The sequence below is a fragment of the Hyperoodon ampullatus genome, assembly GCF_949752795.1.
Source record: "Hyperoodon ampullatus genome assembly, chromosome: 5".
Classification (NCBI taxonomy): domain Eukaryota; kingdom Metazoa; phylum Chordata; class Mammalia; order Artiodactyla; family Ziphiidae; genus Hyperoodon; species Hyperoodon ampullatus.
Genome location: NC_136918.1, coordinates 68170946 through 68189409, shown reverse-complemented (window position 1 = coordinate 68189409; position 18464 = coordinate 68170946). Strand labels below are relative to the sequence as shown.

At 42.3% G+C, this 18464-nt stretch overlaps 1 protein-coding gene across 14 annotated transcripts in view; it reads left to right on the top strand.

Annotated features, from left to right (window-relative positions):
• Positions 1-14444, top strand: part of LOC307053004 (schwannomin-interacting protein 1) — a gene marked incomplete at both ends in the record, with an annotated part of 607569 nt that extends 593125 nt beyond the window's left edge. For 9 of the 14 annotated variants that reach the window (XM_079704227.1, XM_079704234.1, XM_079704232.1 and 6 more), the window contains 5 exons: positions 4511-4628; positions 5605-5802; positions 6772-6895; positions 9501-9594; positions 14393-14444. In XM_079704227.1, coding sequence (XP_079560353.1) covers positions 4511-4628; positions 5605-5802; positions 6772-6895; positions 9501-9594; positions 14393-14444 — 586 coding nt within the window. Of the gene's footprint in view, positions 1-4510; positions 4629-5604; positions 5803-6771; positions 6896-9500; positions 9596-10020; positions 10137-14392 lie in introns of all 14 variants that reach the window. The other 5 variants (XM_079704235.1, XM_079704231.1, XM_079704230.1 and 2 more) reach the window with 3 other exon arrangements.
• Between the last annotated feature and the right edge of the window lie 4020 nt (positions 14445-18464).

Sequence of the window (18464 nt, the reverse complement as noted above, 5' to 3'; positions counted from 1 at the left end):
AAGTGAACACACTTTTTTTTTTTTTTTTTTTTTGCAGTATGTGGGTCTCTCACTGTTGTGGCCTTTCCCGTTGCGGAGCACAGGCTCCGGACACACAGGCTCAACGGCCATGGCTCACGGGCCCAGCCGCTCCGTGGCATGTGGGATCTTCCCGGACCGGGGCACAAACCCACGTCCCCTGCATCGGCAGGTGGACTCTCAACCACTGCGCCACCAGGGAAGCCCAGTGAACACACTTTTAAACTCAAATTCACTGTAACCGTTCAAGTGAAATTAACTAAGGCATGGTGCAGGGGATAGAACCAAAGAATCTTCAGCATTCCTCTGTGGATGCTGGCGGTCTAAGCTAGTGCTGGGAGATTCCTGTTTTTAAAAATCAGAAAACACCAAATAGTTCTGGGATTCGGAGCTGGCCGTCAGACCAGGCCACTCCCAGTCACTGCAACCCAAGGCCAAGGACAAAGGCCAGATTCCCAATGCGACTGCCCCACTAGAGGTCACAGCAAACTTTAAGACCATCCCATCACTTCTCCCACGGAGTAAACTGGTCTTGTCCCTGTATTTTGAAAAAGATATTGTCTTTATAGCAAATCATCTCACCAGGTAGCTAGGTTTTTGAGATATCCTCTTAGTAAAGATCCTTCCATCCCCATCATTCTCTCAATTCCGAGCATATTTTCATAATATCCCTGCTGACAGTAGTTGGAGGTCAGCACATGTGTTTTCTAAGTAAGTTTTCCTCACTGTAAATGCCAAGTGGACACTGGTGCTGAACAGCCTATCAGCTAAATGCTCTCCCGATCCTGGCCAACAGGAACTGTCACTCAGAAAGCCACGTTCACTCACACTGAGATGTCCAGGAAGCACACTTAGTCTCTGTCTCTTCACGTTTCTGAACCTTCTCCATCCGTGACAGCTCCCTCTCCATACCCTTGCCTCCCTGTCCGTAACTCTGGGCTGCAGTGTGGTTTTTCATGGCATAAGGAGAAGAGGTTTCCGGGGTGACCAGGACGCAGACCTTCCAGTAATCAAATCCACAGGCAAGGCAGACATCAAGCAGCCTTTTGCTCATAGCCCTCTGCCGGAACGCCATTCCAAACATCAAGTAACCCTGAATTGGATACCTTAAATTATATCACTAATTAACAAGAAGAAGTTAGTGTTTTGTTTTCACCTCAGACGGTGCCTGAGAGCTCCAAGCAAATTAGCCCCCGGCTGCTGGGATTTCGCCAGACTGCGTAGCCTGATTATAGGCGAGACACCGCAGTGTGAGGGACAGGGGCTCCGAGTGGCTGGAGGGAGGGCCTCAGAACAGCCATGCCTCCCCGGGATGGGAAGCGGCCAGGAACAGGGGTTATCGTTCCTGGACCCAGTGGCACAGAGTCCTTCAGCAGCACTGGCCGCTGCTTGGGAGCTGTGGTCGAGTTTCCCCAAAGCCGCCTTCATCTTAAACCGTCTTAAAGGCTAAAGGCAAACAAATCCTTCTTGAAACCTGAGTCCGTTTTAAGATGTCTGTACTAAAATCCCCGCTGAACTATTAGCTGTAATATCATATAATTTCCTTTTCCTGAGAGTAACACTCTTGGTGATTACCGCTATAAGGAATTATAAAGCTCACCCTGTAAGAAGCTCTGCTCAGTTTCCCACGGTGATAATGTGTTACTAAGGCGATTTTCTGAATTTCTACCTGAGGCGTTTTTTCATTTCACTCCGACTACTAAATCCTTCCCTTTTCTTTTTTCTTGGTCTTTCCTGAGTTAGAAACGCTGCGTGGGATAGTTGATTTAGGTCTGAGTTGATCCTTAGCACAAAGGTCAGTTTGGGGGCAGAACAACAGAATTTATGATCAGACTTTCTTCATAATGAAAATATGTATCTTTGGCTGTTTTAAACCTTATTTTGCAGTGGTATCATGTGTTATTTTATATTTTTATAATCTGTGTATATAGTGTCTTCTTTCTTCTTTTCCAGACTTTAGTTATTCAATAAATAGGAAATACTACATAATCCTTGATTCGAATTAGGTTGAATTTAAAATGTCTTTTTTATTTTAAAATATGACTTTAAAATATGTCTGTTTTTAATTTGCACTTTTTAAATTTCCGCTGTTGTCCGATCCATGGATCTTGAGTTTTATTGTTAAAAATGGGTTGATTTGGGGTTTTTTTTACCAACTACAGACAATAAAATTTAAAACTTAATTTATATGGGGTCAAAGGGTAACCTGAACATATTACATTTCTCCAGGAAAAAAAAAAAAATATATATATATATATATATATATATATATATATATTCTAATAGTAGAAAGTTAAAAGGAGACAAATTCCAGCTCAATAAATGTTCAAGCTGCCTAACAGTGAAAGTCAGCTCGGGACGCCCCCAGTGAGTCAGTTGTGCATCTGGAATTGCTGTGACCAGGCCGGGTATTCAAGTAGGTGACTGCAGGGGTCCCTTTACAAAGTCACATCACCTTTAAAATTCTGTGGTTTTTTTGTCTAGGCTTTCAGAAAGTAGAGAAAGGAGGATAATGAACAGGCACAGAGCACCTGCCCTGTGCCCATCTCTGAGCTCTTTTCATCCTTTCTACAAACCACTGAATTATTCACCCTATTTGACAGATGAGGAAACTGAGGTTCATAAAGTAATGTGCCTTGGGAAAGAAGTAAGGATTCAAACCTAAGTCCTACTGATTCCAAGCACCCTGAGCTGATCACAGCAGAACCTGTCGCTTTCTGCGGCCAGCCCTAGGCCTGGGTCTGCTTGCCTGCACCAGAGGGTAGTGGGGGAATGGAACTGGACCTACAGAGGGAAAGGCTGCGTTTCTCTCTTGGGGAAAATAAGCTGGGACTTTCCGTAATTAGAGAAGTTAACAATAGGTGGCGGTACATACCCGTAACAATGATGGTGCCTGTGCTAAATCAGTACATCTTCTTTTTCTGAGTTCTGTATTGTTTTCAATCCAAGTGCTTTAAATGAGTCATTTGAGCAATTTATGCAGAGCATCCCTACCCATTTGAATTAAAAAAAAAAAAAAGCAAATGGGAATGTCAGCTATCAGACGAGTTGCTCTTTGCATTTCTCACTGTGACAATAATAATGCCAGAGCAGATTTGGTGTCCCCTGTCCTAAACCTGGCTTCCAGGAACCTCCTTATGACCCCTTGCTGCTTAGGAGTTTCCTTCTGCCTTTTCTTTCTCTAAACTTACAGACTGGGGCTACTAGGGATGCTAAGAAAGTGCTTCTTGAAAAATACTTTGTTGTCAAACAGCAATAGAATGTGTTCGACTTCAAATGAAGGTTAGGACAGAGTTGGATCCACAGCCTGGTTGCGTGTATAGCAGATACACAGCCGGCTGGCCCTTTGTGACCACATTTCCAGCAACATCCCTCTGGAGCTTCCCAGATTCGCCACAAACATAATGAGCTCCCAAGACATCTCTGCCTCTGAGGCTCTGGACGCGAGGCAGTCTGTAGAGCCTTGTCATGTTCCAACATTCTGCTTTTCTGACTAAGCTGGAGGTTTCCGTAAGTTTCTCGAGAGTGAACCTCTGGTGTGTTTTTTTCTTAATGACATAAATGGGCTCCCTTGGTTGGCTTTTGACAACCGCCTCAAATAAAATTTTCCTTCAGACGACCTTATTTGAGAAAAAAAAGGAGTCTTTCTTCGGAGATCTCTGGCCCCGGGATGCTATCTAATGAGTATCATTGGATTGTCCCCGTGGGGTAGGACACTAGATGACACCAGGCAGCCTTATTTGGCTGAGGACCCATTCCTCTTCATCGACAAAAAATGAAGAACCTAGGAGTAAGACAGAAATAAAGACACAGACCTACTAGAGAATGGACTTGAGGATATGGGGAGGGGGAAGGGTAAGCTGTGACAAAGCGAGAGAGTGGCATGGACATATATACACTACCAAATGTAAAATAGATAGCTAGTGGGAAGCAGCCGCATAGCACAGGGAGATCAGCTCGGTGGTTTGTGACCGCCTGGAGGGGTAGGAGAGGGAGGGTGGGAGGGAGGGAGATGCAACAGGGAAGAGATATGGGAACATATGTATATGTATAACTGATTCACTTTGTTATAAAGCAGAAACTAACACACCATTGTAAAGCAATTATACTCCAATAAAGATGTAAAAAAATAAAAGTAAACTCAGTGTCTCAACGCATTTTCATTGTGTACCAACTATGTGTTTGGTATTGTGCTGGTTGCTATAATGTGGCCTGAAATTACTTTTCTCCCAGCATGAATTTGTGTGTGGAAAAAAAACTAATACAGTATGAGTTAAAAGTTATCATCTTATCATTTATCAACTTATCAAGTTATCTTTCTTATCTTCTAGTAAAGGTTATCATTTATGAGTTGGGAGTATTATTGCTCACTCACTGCTTCCTGTGAAGAACACATTAAACTACTTTCTTCAGCAAAATCAGGCAGTTCTTTTGGATGCTACCAGATAACAAATAGCTGAATGTAATTAGTGTCCTGTTTGCTTCTGCCCAGCCTGCAGAGTGGGATGAACCTGCAGATATGCTTTGTCAACGACAGCGGCAGCGATAAGGACAGCGATGCTGATGACAGCAAGACCGAAACGAGCTTGGACACCCCCTTGTCTCCCATGGTGAGTCCCAAAGCTGCCACTGAGGCTCAGAGTGTGCTTTCCTGGTCATTTAGCTTCTTTTCTGTTGTTAGTCAGAAACAAACATTTCAGAGATTAAAAAAACAGTGTCTCATGACATTTCTTGACACGGCATGCTCCTAAAATTTGACAGTGATTGAAAAATCAAAACTGTGATCCAAGAAGGAAACATAGGCTCTGTTAAAGTTAGCGACCACTTTCATACTAAATCATAAGAGAAATCACATAGGCCCTAAAAATTATAAAAGAAAATACACTATATACCAATCCTTCCCCACTGGGCTTAGAAATATGAGAACAGACTAGCAATGGGACACATTTTAAAAGGCAGGAGATGGGGTCCAGGCAGGGGTGGGAATGGTAGCACATAGCTGTTGCTCAGAGAAACCAGCAAGGTAATGTGGGTTAAACATTGGTTACTATTCCTTGCACACGTATTACAAAAGATGGCTTGATGATCCCGGGTGCTTGTTGCTGGATTTCTTTCCTCTCTGGGAGGTCTATCGCCTTTCGTACCAAAGACTAACTAACAGGAAACCGTGTTGGTTGTTGAGTGCAGTGCCGCGTCAGAACTTCGTAGGATATCTGAGATCCTGTCCGCTCCAGGGAGCAACGCACCGCCTTAGCTCTGGGTTAAATATTTTTCTGTGTCTGTTCACTTCAAGAAAGGTTTGAGAGTAAGAATCAAAGAAATCTCTCAAGTTTGTTGCAAATATATATTCTCCCTATTATTAATTATGTTACTTTTTATGCTAAAATCAGAGTCTATCACTAACTGAGGAAATAAAGTAGCTTTTAAAATGTTACTTGTGATTGGTACAAGTCAAATCAAGAGTTGAGTCCCTTGACGGAGGGGACTCTTGGCTACTTTGAGAGAGGGCTCAGGGAAGACTGTAGCTCATCTCCAAAGATGGTACCCGGCACGCAAAGCTCAGGGCTGCTCTTTTTCCCTTCACAGAGCAAACAGAGTTCTTCCTATTCTGATAGAGACACTACTGAAGAGGAATCCGAATCCCTGGATGACATGGATTTCCTCACAAGGCAAAAGAAATTGCAAGCCGAAGCCAAAATGGCCCTTGCCATGGCCAAACCAATGGCCAAAATGCAAGTAGAAGTGGAAAAACAGAACAGGAAAAAGTCTCCCGTCGCTGATCTTGTAAGCAGCGAACGCTGAAATGCAAGCGAGTGTTTGGTGGCTGCAAGTGGTTGAGGCTGTCCCAGTCCTTTCCCAGAGTTATGCAAACTTGGGTTTTTACAAGGCAGTGTGTAAAACGTACTGTCATTGAGAAATATTTAAGTCTGTTTCTTTTTCCTTCCTACCGTATCACTGAAGGATACATACGCAACAGATTTCACTCACAAAAGTAAACTTTGCTCTTGATTCATATCTACTGTGTTTCTTAGGGGCAGTATTAGCTGTCATGGGAATATTTTAATTCCTTTAAAGCAATCTCAGTTTAATCATATCTACTGTGTTTCTTAGGGGCAGTATTAGCTGTCATGGGAATATTTTAATTCCTTTAAAGCAGTCTCAGTTTAAGAACCCATTGCTATGGCAAACTCACTATTGCTTTAGCTCTTGTTCCCCCCTTTTCAATGAAGACAGTATGGCAGAGTGGATGAGAGCCCTGGGCTTTGGAGCTTAAGACTAGCTCTGCCATTGACCTACTGTGGGGCTCTGGACACGTCTCAGTTTTCTCATCTATAAAATGGGAATAATAATAATAGCTGTGTCAGAGCACGATTGTGGAAAAAGTAGTCAAAGCACTTAGCACAGTGCTTGTAGCATGCTATAAGTTAATAAGTAGCTGATATTATTAATTTTATCCATGTCATTGACATTACTTGAGCTCCCTGGTAATTCATTTGTGGATGTAATAATTGACTCTCAGTTGTAGACCAGTCCAAACGCTTTTGATTTGAGTAGTGTCCCATTCTGATGCCAATAGTGTTTCAGATGATGTGCGTATATGGAGGGCCTCACATTGGGAAAGTCAGATGGGGAAAGATTTTAAGCAAGGAACCTGAAGTGGGTGAATGAAGGTGGGTCTTTTAGGAGAAAACTGGGTCGTACGTTCAGTGTGCTTGCTGCTCACCCCTCCATTTATTCCCTTTCTGTCTTCAGCTGCCACACATGCCTCATATAAGTGAATGCTTGATGAAAAGAAGTTTAAAGCCCACTGACCTGAGAGACATGACTATTGGGCAGCTACAAGTGATAGTCAATGATCTCCATTCCCAGATAGAAAGTAAGTGTAAGATGCTCTGGAAAATGGGATATTAAGTGTAAAATATCATGGGATGGATAGTACTATTTCCTGGATTCAGTTCCTTGGTACGTTTCATTGGGGTCCTCCTATGTACTTCCAAGGAAAAGAAGAGAATCACAAGGCTCTCTTTTTGTTTTTGTTTTTTTTACTGTAAAATGTTGAGAAACTTTAAGACTTTTTCAAGGTTCACAAAGGTTAGGGATCCTTTTTATTCATCTGAAATCCCCAGCTCCCAGCACAGTGCCTGGCATATATTTGGCTCCCAACGCCTGTTTGTGGAATATAATTTAGTAGTTACAAGTCATTTATTATACAGTTATACTCTCAGCTTTACTTGCACGTACATTCATTTTAGGTCATCAAATTCTATTCGACTTATGCTGTGGGACTCCAGGTGGTGAAAGTATATGTGACCGATATGTGAAAATTATAGGGTGAGAAAGCATGGGCCTTTTCCCCCCAGAATGAAGAAGGGCCTCCACAGGAAGTGTGCAGGGCGGGTGGTGAGTTAGTGGCATTCACTCGAAGTGGTTACGCAGGGAATGGCAGGTGCTGGACCAATGAGAGAGCTCACTCACTGGGAAAGCGTGCTTAGCCCAGGTGAACTCACGAGCCCTCCAGCCTCTGGAACATACAAGTCCATAAAGTCTGTAGGCTGATAGATTAAAACCACCTAAGAGACATGCCAACCGAATGCAAACCAACTAGATGTATTTACTTATTCAGGTACAATAAAGGTATTGTGGTTATGTTAAATTTTTTTAAAAAGAGACCTGTCTTTAGAGACACATACTGAAGCATTTACAGATGAAATAATATGATGTCTGAAATTCTCTTTCAAATGATCTAGTGGGAGAAGGGGAGATAGATGAGTTCAAGATTGGCCATGAGTTGATAACTGTTGAAGCCGGCTGGATGCATGGGGCAGGGGGATTCCTTAAACAATTCTCTTTACTTTTGTATCTCTTTGAAAATGTCCATAATAAAAAATTTAAAACTTCATACAGAAAAGACATTCCCACGCACTATGCAGGCACTCTACTGAGTACTAGTATAAAAAGCTACCCTAAGAACCCACTAGAAAAAATAAAATTGGATGTATTCAGTGGCAAGTTAATACCTTCAGCATTTTAAAATCAAGAGAAAGGATTTAACATTTTAATTAGGAAACCATAGATTCACAGGCTTTTTTAAAATTCTACTACATTTTAGGGGCTTCCCTGGTGGCACAGTAGTTGAGAGTCCGCCTGCCGATGCAGGGGACACGGGTTCGTTCCCCGGTCTGGGAAGATCCCACATGCCGCGGAGCGGCTGGGCCCGTGAGCCATGGCCGCTGAGCCTGCGCGTCCGGAGCCTGTGCTCCGCAACGGGAGAGACCTCAACGGTGAGAGGCCCGCGTACCGCAAAAAAAAAAAAAAAATTCTACTACATTTTAATTTTAGTTGAGCATAAATTACTAGGAATTAAGGACTTAAAAGGCTTTCTGATCTTTTACCACTGAAACATCCTCCATAGACTTTTAAATAATAACATTGCCAGCTAGTCCTTTTCAGGAGTAGATGGAGTTTTAGACCTCTTTGTATGACTTGTTTTGTCCTTTTTTAAATTGAAAAGTAATCTGAACTAAAGGCAGACAAATGCATCATTTGAGGTCAGGATCTCTGAAAACATTTCCAAGGAGGACCTCACTGAATATCCCCTTCCTTTCTTTGGTGTCTGGGCCCAGAGCTCTTGCTAAATGAATGCTATCCCTCATGTGTCCACATGTCCAGACCTAGAAGCTTTTATTCTTAGCTGATGTGAGGGGGAAAAAGCAAGAGAGAGCCCCCTGCTTGTTTATATTTTTCAATGGCAGAAGCCAAATTAAACCCAGTACCCTGATTTCAGGAAGACTAGTTATGTTTCCATCTATTTTATGCCCAGTATAAATCCTAAAGAATATTTTCCTCAGCACCCATTGTCCAGAGAACTCAGGGGTTATTTCTTCAGGTCTTACACATCTGGTTCTCCCACAGCTTTAGATATTACTGTTTCCTAGAACAACCTGCACGTAGGGCTGCCCCTTTCCTCGACCCCGAGGAGCCTTTGAGCATCCTCAAGGCGCCTTCCTCCCCAGCAGGGGCTCTGATGTGGCTCTTGTCGGGTGCAGTGGCCCCTCCAGCTCTCCGTGTGGCAGGAGCACCCTGAAGATGAACGGTGGAAAACTTAACGTGCCCCAGACTTCTGCGTTCACATTTCTTGAAAACCAAATCCCGCTTCCTCTAACAAGCTGTTTTCCTAACAGCTAACAATTTCTTTTCCCACTCTAATGTGAATGTAATTGGATATACTTTGTACTCCTTTTCTTTCAACACTTCTATAAGTATGCAAGCTAGTCGTGCTCTCAAATTGGTGACTTCTCCTGGGCTTATGAGAAGCTAATGTAAGAACTCTACATTTTAGCAAAAATAGCCTCCTGCTATGTTTAGCTGTTTGTATATATGTATGTATCTATCGTACATATATAATGGTGCGTAAGTAGTTTCACATCCTGACTTAGATGCAATTTTATCTGTTTCTAAATGCTTTCGTTTCTTTGCTCTAGGCTTGAATGAAGAGTTGGTCCAGCTGCTTCTCATCCGAGATGAGCTGCACACAGAGCAAGATGCCATGCTGGTGGACATCGAGGACTTGACCAGGTCAGTGGTACCTCATCTTTCCAAAGAAGGAAAGAAGCCTGGGATGGTTGGAAGTCTAACAATTAAGGCAAGAGCGAGCTCTAGAGAACTTCTTTCCTTACTTCCATGAGTAACTCGCCTAATCTCTGCTGGTGTCAGCTGTTTAGATGGAGGGGAAGCGGCCAAAACTGCTCCCATCCAAATGCATGGCTTCTTCACTACTATCCTCCCCTAGTGATGGATTGTAAGTGCATTAGAACTTCATCCACCCCCACTTAAATCAGGTCAGCAATTCTGGCCTAAGGACTTTATCCTGAAGGACTGTCCCCTTGAGAGTCGTCCCTAAGCCATTCCATGCTGGCACGATTCCAGCACGTGGTGGGTGCCACCAAGTGGCACTTGCTGTTATATGACCCGACTCTTGATCGCATCTGCCATGCCCGGAAGCAAGGACACTGGCATCTTTCCACAGCACCAGCGCCACCAGATTGCTCTCACCATGGGGAGACTCCAAGACTTGAGTTTCTAGCTGGGCCTGGTTCCGAGCGCCTGTCTGTAAAGAGGTAAAGAATGCTTCCTTCCCTGGGGGTTAGGGAAACTGCTAATGCTGGTCAAGATCTTGCATTTCTTCATAGTTTTCCTTGTGGAAAAGCCTCTCACCATAAATATATAAAGTATATGAAATACTGTGAGCATTCCTATGATCCTGTATTGTATTTACGATGCCACCTTTTCTGAGACAGTTTATAGGAAGTCTTTAAACCACAAGGCAACAGTTACCATTAATCCCAGAAATGGTATTCAGAGAGTAGAAGCTCCCAAGGAGAGAAAGAAAACTGCTTGTCACGGTAACATAAGGAATTAACCACATGATCCAGAACCATCCAAGAGAAGTTTGAAAACATATGTAGTGAAAATGCTCTCAGCACTCACCACAGGGACCACTTCTCAATGTGTAACACTGGGTAAAATATTTTTCTAAATGCAGTGTTCTAAAAATAGCTTGGGTAGCAAAATAAATGCTGCAGAACTATGTTTACGTTTGTTTTTAAAGACCTGTGGGCAGCACTTCCTTTTGTATGCTTTGGATGTTATATTGCCTCAACCCTAACAAAAAAACAAAAACAAAAAAAAACCAGAAGGTCTTCTCATACCTTCTTAGCATATTTGCCTGCATGTGAAATATAGTAACACTCAAATACTATTATTGCCCCCTACAGCTGTATTCAGGCACTGCACCAACAATTGTAAGACACCTGCCTTTTTGTTAGGCTAACAACTTTGCATAGAGGGATTAAGATTCTGGGAAATCAGTAGTGAAATATACAACCAGGACATGCATCTTCTGAAAAATATATAGACTCTTTTGTCAATTCTGTGGCTTGCCTATGATAACAGAGACCGTTTCTCTGCCCCTCAGAGCAGCGTTGGCACCCCTTGTTGCTAAGGCGACATTCAGAGGCTCCTCCCTTCTCTCAGAATGTTAGGCTGTTACTTAGGTTTGCAGTGAATTTTGCTTATCCCTTCAGATGGTGTGATCATGGGAGACAGGGTGGGCAGAACCATGGGGTTCAAAGGAGAGGGGTCACTAATTTAAAGGTACTAGAGGAACCCTTTAAATTAGAGCAGGTGCGGAGAAGTTTCTATGCCCATTCCTGGCTGAAGAAATATAATTTTGCTCATGGAGGGACCTAAGAGTACTTAAACTTCCCTAAAGGTAGCAGTGCCAGAGTTTTGCAGCCAGATCCCAGAAGGCTGAGGGCTTGGCCGCTGAGAAGCCCTGTTCACCTATTCCCTTTACCTGTGCAGCTCCTACCATTCAGGTGTCAGTTCAGATCGATGGTTCTCAATTTTGGCTGCACATTGGAACCAGCCTGGGGAGCTTTTAAAATACTGATGTCTGGGTCTCACTCCCAGAGATTCTGATTTAATTATTCTGTGAAGTAGCCTGTGCATTAGGAGTTTTTAAATCTTTCCAGATGATTCCAATGCACAGCCTAATTTGAAAACCATGGGTTTAGATACCTCTTTGGAGAAGTGCTTCCTGATCCCCTAAGACTGATGTAGGGCCCTCTGTGCTCCTGGCAGCATGGCATCCCTCCCAAGTAGAGGCTAATCCTATTGTATTATATGGTTTACAACCAACCTGGCTATAAGCCCCCTGAAAGCAGAGACAACACTATTTTCATTCATTGCTGTGTCCCCAGAACCTAATACAGGGCCTGCCAAGTACATAGTAGGTCCTCAATAGGGATTGTTGATAAAAAGAAGTCCTTGTGGGGCTTGAGTGAAATAAATCCTAATAAAGACTTTATAAATAGTTGAAGAGAACCTTTTGGTTTTATGGACGGAAACCCTTTCCCTCCTTTGTTTACAATTTTAATGAAATTCACCCTTGTTATGTATGTCTCAAAATAACACCCAGCTTTCAATATTTTCTGAAGCTCTTGCCTGCCTATTCTTTCCTTCTCTCTCAGAAAACCCCTTGTTTGTATGCGCACACACACACACACACACACACACGCACAGATACATATTTTAAAACTGCTATAAGAACTATACTTTAATTAGCTACCATGGAGTCTTAGTCACTGGGCATCAAAATATTTCTTGAGCTGAATTTGTTCAAGTGAGGCCCATGAGCTACTTTATGAAAATGATAAAGAAGATGATCTGCTAGAAGGCATAATTTCTTTTTTAGGAATAGGGTGCTATTGATGTCTTTTTCCTGAGTCCCTTTGTTGGTAAATGAATATCAGAATATTCTTTGTGGGCTGCTGCATGTGGCAGGGACGCTGCTGTCACTTCTCTGTTTCCGAATGTATTTGTGGTCTTCCCTGTAACACAGATGGGAGACATTCTGCATAATGCCAGTGAGTTAAACTTGATGTCACTGACTACCCAGGTCTAGGCAGCACCGAGAAACTGCCCCTGGACCTTTGATGACAGCTGGAAACCACACCCTTAGATGCTTTTCTCTTGCCAGATTTATAATTTCCTAAGATCCTCCTTCAAAACATTTGTTTCTTGCAGCCTTCAGACCCTGCCAGTCTCTGGGAAGACGTTTACTTAGTGCCCGATCGAGTGATGTAAGCAGCTTGGCCATTCCTCCCACTCCATCTCCACTGGCCAGCTGCCGGTTAGCCCAACTTTGGGCTCACAGGCCGTACGTAATAGGGCTTGATGAGTAAGACTCACCCCACCCTGTCGCCCCCTCACTGCCGTGATCTTGCCCTTGGGACTAACTGAGGGGGAAAAATATGCAAATGTGGGAAATCTTGACATCCACAAAAGCCTACCGTTTGTTTGGAAGACATTAGCCTTTGTAAGAATAAAATTGAACTATTGTATTATTAACAAGAGCCTTGTTAATACTTAGGTTTGCATCTATGTGCGTGTTTGGATAAAGTCACGCAGTTACTTTCTATCACAGCACCTTGTTTTGACTTTTTGCTTAGCACTTAATCTTCTATCTGCTATCTCCTTGCTTGCTGTCTGTTCCTTTCTTGTCTCTTTCCATTAGAATATATGCTCCATGAGAACAAAGATCATTGTCTGCTCACCACCAAATCCCCAGCACCAGGAGCACAGAGAAGGCAGATATTAAACATTTGTTGAATAAATTATCCTAGTTACTTTTCTCTTTTCATTTTTAAACACGGCACTTTTCTTCTCAAAGCAATGTGACATCTACATGTCTCAGGTTAATCCAGTGGCTTACTAAATAAAAGGAATTGTACATAGAATATAAAAATTGGAAGAGGGCAAATCCATTTAAATTAAGTACCGTTTCTTTTCTTTTTTTATTATTATTACCATTTAAAAATTTTTATTACAACTTAAAACAATTTAAAATACACTTTAAAATAGAAATTTGATTATTGAATCATTACATTGTATACCAGAAACTAATATAATGTTATACGTCAGTTATACCTCAATTTTTAAAAAGGGAAATTTGAATTCAAAAGTTTGAGGACCCTGTTGAAGCATCTCTAAAGAGTGGGTTTCACGAAATCCTCTTTGAAAACTACTGTCTCTCAATAATTGGGCACCTGTCGTATGCTGCCCAACACCTCCCTGTATTCTCCTATTTTTTTTTTTTTTTTTTTTTAGTTTCTGCTTTATAACAAAGTGAATCAGTCATACATATACATCTGTTCCCACATCCCTTCCCTCATGCATCTCCCTCCCTCCCACCCTCCCCATCCCACCCCTCCAGGCGGTCACAAAGCACCGAGCTGATCTCCCTGTGCTCTGCGGCTGCTTCCCACTATCTATCTACCTTACGTTTGGTAGTGTATATATGTCCATGCCTCTCTTTCGCTTTGTCACAGCTTACCCTTCCCCCTCCCCATATCCTCAGGTCCATTCTCAAGTAGGTCTGTGTCTTTATTCCCGTTTTACCCCTAGGTTCTTCATGACATTTTTTTTTTAAATTCCATATATATGTGTTAGCATACGGTATTTGTCTTTCTCTTTCTGACTTACTTCACTCTGTATGACAGACTCTAGGTCTATCCACCTCATTACAAATAGCTCAGTTTCGTTTCTTTTTATGGCTAAGTAATATTCCATCGTATATATGTGCCACATCTTCTTTATCCATTCATCCGATGATGGACACTTAGGTTGTTTCCAGCTCCGGGCTATTGTGAATAGAGCTGCAATGAACATTTTGGTTAAGTACCGTTTCTTGATTCTCTTGATTTCACTGTGAGTAACTCCGAGCCTCCGTTTGGAGGATGTTTTAGCTGTTGATGGGAAAGCAGTTTGGCTTTCTCCTTAGCACTAAATAATTGCATTATTCATTTTACAGACACGCTGAGAGTCAGCAGAAGCACATGGCCGAGAAAATGCCTGCAAAGTGAAAAGAAGCCATCCAACCAGAGGACAAGCTAGAATTTATTTTGCTTCTGTGTTTGTAAAAATGCTGTTGCTAAAGGTGGCATAGAAACAAACAAATATCAGTGTTAGTCATCGATAATGTCTGAAGCTTAACGTCCAGTGATTGGCCTTTGCTTCTTAATTTATTTTAATTTTTTTACTGTGCCACTAAATATCAGGCATTTTAATAAAATATTGTTCCAAAAAATGTACAGTACTTACACCATCACAAATCATGGTTAATCAAAGAGGGTAGTTTTAACTTTATTTTTATTTGTTTAGAGATTCTGAGTTGGAGCAGTATTTTACCATTGACTGCTTTCATTCTTCACTGTAGTTTTAAAGAAGAACTGTAAATGACGGTGCTATCCAAGTCAAAAAATACATGCCTGCCTCGTAGTGAAGTTGTAGGTCTCTGTACTATGTATATTTTAATCAGTTTTCAACATTTTGTGAATGTTGACTACCTGAAGTTCATTTTTAGATGTGCTATTAACATTCTGTTGGATTCAGAGGGTTCCTTAAAAGTTTTATGTATAAATATGTAAAATAAAAATTAAAACTTTGTTTCATAGGATATGTCTTTTTGCTCACTAGCAAGCCCTACACTGGCTGTGCTTCTTCCCTCTTCACTCTTCCTCAACTGAAATCCCCACCGGGAAGCTTTTATCAGTGAAGAAACAAAGGGCTCCGGAGGACAAGAAATGCAGGGAATCGCCAAGAAGATTGTGGAGAGTATGGGAGTGTGTGTGTGTGTGTGTGTGTGTGTGTGTGTGATCCAAAGATGACAACATCAGGCACATCAGAGCCAGCACTGTTACTGCTGAAAGTTATCAGTCTGGAATTTCAATACTTTATTATTTAATAGCTGCTGGTCTTGTCAGAGCCAATGACTGCATCCAAACTGCATTTCCCGAATTTGCTACGTGAACAGATGATGCCTGCATTTACACTTTTCCCAAGGCCAGTTGGTGCCATTTTTCACATTTTAACCACTTCTATTGGTCTCATGAAGAAAAATGCCAAGTCTAAAGCAGATTACAGACTGTTCCTCAATAGGTAGAGAGTTTCAGAAAATCGATGTAATTAGCGAATGTCCACGCAGGTATTAGAGAACCTTAAACTAAAGCTGAGATGAGCAATCAACATTCCAGAACCACCCACAGACCACCTGGTTTCACTATAAGGTCTATGATGTAATCCGAAGATAAAAGGTTAGTCAGCTTCCTTTTTAAAAAATACCCAGATAGATATTTTAAGTAATTCAGAGTTGCCAATTTTCATAGCCTTCTTATTTTAGTAAAATAGTCCATCTTACATTGAAACACTCATCATTTCTTTATGGGCTTCAATCAAGTTATTTTCATTTGGAATAGAAAAAGAATGCAGCCCATAAATATATTTTGGTTTTCAACAGTTGGCTACGGAACAAGACAGGTTGCTCGCCACTGGGCTGAAGGGTGGAGCCCGAAGTCCTCTTTGCATCAAGGTCTCTAACTGAGCCCCGAAGTCCTGCACCAGCTGTCAGTGCTCCCCTGGGGTGACCCCAGCCCTGAAAATCCAGGCACAGCTAGTGGAGCTTTGTTGCTTCAGCTGGGTGAGAATATTGGTCACTAAGTCAGCGGTTCTCATCTTCAGCGACACAGTGGAATCACTTGGGGAACTTTAGAAACCACGGGGGCCTGGGTCCCATGCCCATAGACACTGACTTAATTGGTCCAGGGTGTGGTGTGGGCAACAGGATTTTTTAAAGGTCCTCTGGTGACACTATTGTAAAGAACCACTGCCTTGGACTTCCTTCTTTTTTAGCTTTTCTTAAACCATTTTTTAGTATCTATTTTTTTTTCTAATTGAAATATATTCCTATTAATTTGGAACTTTGGGGGAAAGCCAACCTAGGAAGAGTGCCACGAAAATGCCTGAGCCCAAGTGAGAGCAGTAACGTGACCGAAACCTCCTACAGTGACATCTGTAACCTGAAATCCTGACGCTAAAACTCAGCCCACCAAGAAAGACGATCTTCATTTTTTAAATCCTTGCCAGAACTGCCAACTCCAATAAGAATTTAGAAATGAGTTTTCTCTTTGTCTTAAGCAATGCTGCCTCTCTGGCTTGAAATATGTTCTGAAGAAATCCATGGCCTCGAAATGCTTCAGTTGTCTGAAACCCATAATTATAAGTGAAGAGCCCTAACTCAAGAAGGAAGGAAGTGAGATTACACCCACAAGTGCCCCTCAAAACACTTTCGGGGGCAAAGCCAGCTGAAAGAAGAGCAGTTCTTCCCACCACCCCAAGACCATCACAGGAGATTATACCAGTGTACCCACATTCCTTTCACACTTCCCTGCCTCTGGTAGAGATGTCACCAAGTGACTCACCTCCAAGGGGATTCTTTCAAAATTGGGTCTTTCCAGTCCCTTTGACTAGCTTTTTCAGCAAGGACTGGGATCATTCCCAACAGGATTCTTATCTGCACTAGATCACCCTTCCATACATTAATTAGCACCCTCACTAGTTTACCTGGCTTAGTTAGATGCTAGAATTCCTGAGTTAAAAAATAGGGCCACCTATCCTCCCAATTTTAAGAGAGAGGTGTAAGCAAGAATGCACAGGCTCTGGGGCCAGAAGGGACTGGGCACAATGCTGACTCCACCATCTTCCTAGTGATTTGACCTTAAGCAAGTTACTAAAGCTCTATGTTATCTTATTTTACCTTCTTCAAATAAGATCTCTTGGGATTATTCTAAAGATTGAATAAAACAGTGTCCGTGAAAGCACTGGCACCCAGTAGATACCCAATAATTGTTGACAGGAGAAGTAAATGATCACAGTTTGGGTGGAGGAGGCATTCTGTATTTTACCAGTTTCTGAGGTTTAACATATCCTTGTAGGCTTTTTCTTGTTTATTAATCATTAACTTACAAAATAGATGCTTAAGGGAAGAGTTCAATCTTCAAGCTCCCCTCCCTCCTCCAAATGCTGATGTTAAAACTTAGAGTGTATTCTCACACATCTTTCTCCACACTTATTCAAACAGATACACACATACAGGTTTTGTATTTCGATTTGTTTATGCAAAGGTGGGAGCACATAAAACTCAGTGCTTTGCAACCTGCTTTATCCGTGGACACCCTTCTAGGTCAGTACATACAGACCTAAGCCATTCTTTTTAACAGCTGTATAGTAATGCCCAGTATGCTGGAACATACTTTTATTAGTCATTCCCTTTACTGATGGACATGAAAGATCTTCCCAGATCTCTGCCACTAAAAACAGCAATGCAATAAACATGCTTGTACTTACATCTCCTTGTGCTTTAATTCTGTGATGACCTCATTTTTTTCTTTAACCATTACTTGGTATTTGTTTAGATACTTCAAACTACAGAGAGCTAATTAAGGTAGGGAAGACCAGGTGAGTCTACTGAAGAGAAGTTCAGTTTCTTAAAAAAAAATTAGACCAACTCCTCTTATATGACTAACACCAACTCATTTCTAGAGCATAGGTGTTACTTCCTTGATGCAACTGTTTCTTTCTCTCTACTACACACACACACACACACACACACACACACACGCGTGCACGCGCGTGTGCGCGCGTGCACGCAACTTAGCCTCCAAGTATTGTCATCTGCTTCCTGAATACAGATTTTTCTCTATTTCCTGTTTGAGGGTAGAGGCAAACCTCAGCCATCTTTGTAATGATAGCCCTCAGCACAGAACGCAGAGTTTTCTCTCGAAGAGAAACGCTGATCTTTGGGACCCACCCTTTTTTTTTTTTTTTTTTTTTTTTTTTTTTGCGGTACGCGGGCCTCTCACTGTTGTGGCCTCTCCCGTTGCGGCGCACAGGCTCCGGACGCTCAGGCTCAGCGGCCATGGCTCACGGGCCCAGCCGCTCCGCGGCATGTGGGATCTTCCCGGACCGGGGCATGAACCCGCGTCCCCTGCATCAGCAGGCAGACTCTCAACCACTGCGCCACCAGGGAATCCCGGGACCCACCTTTT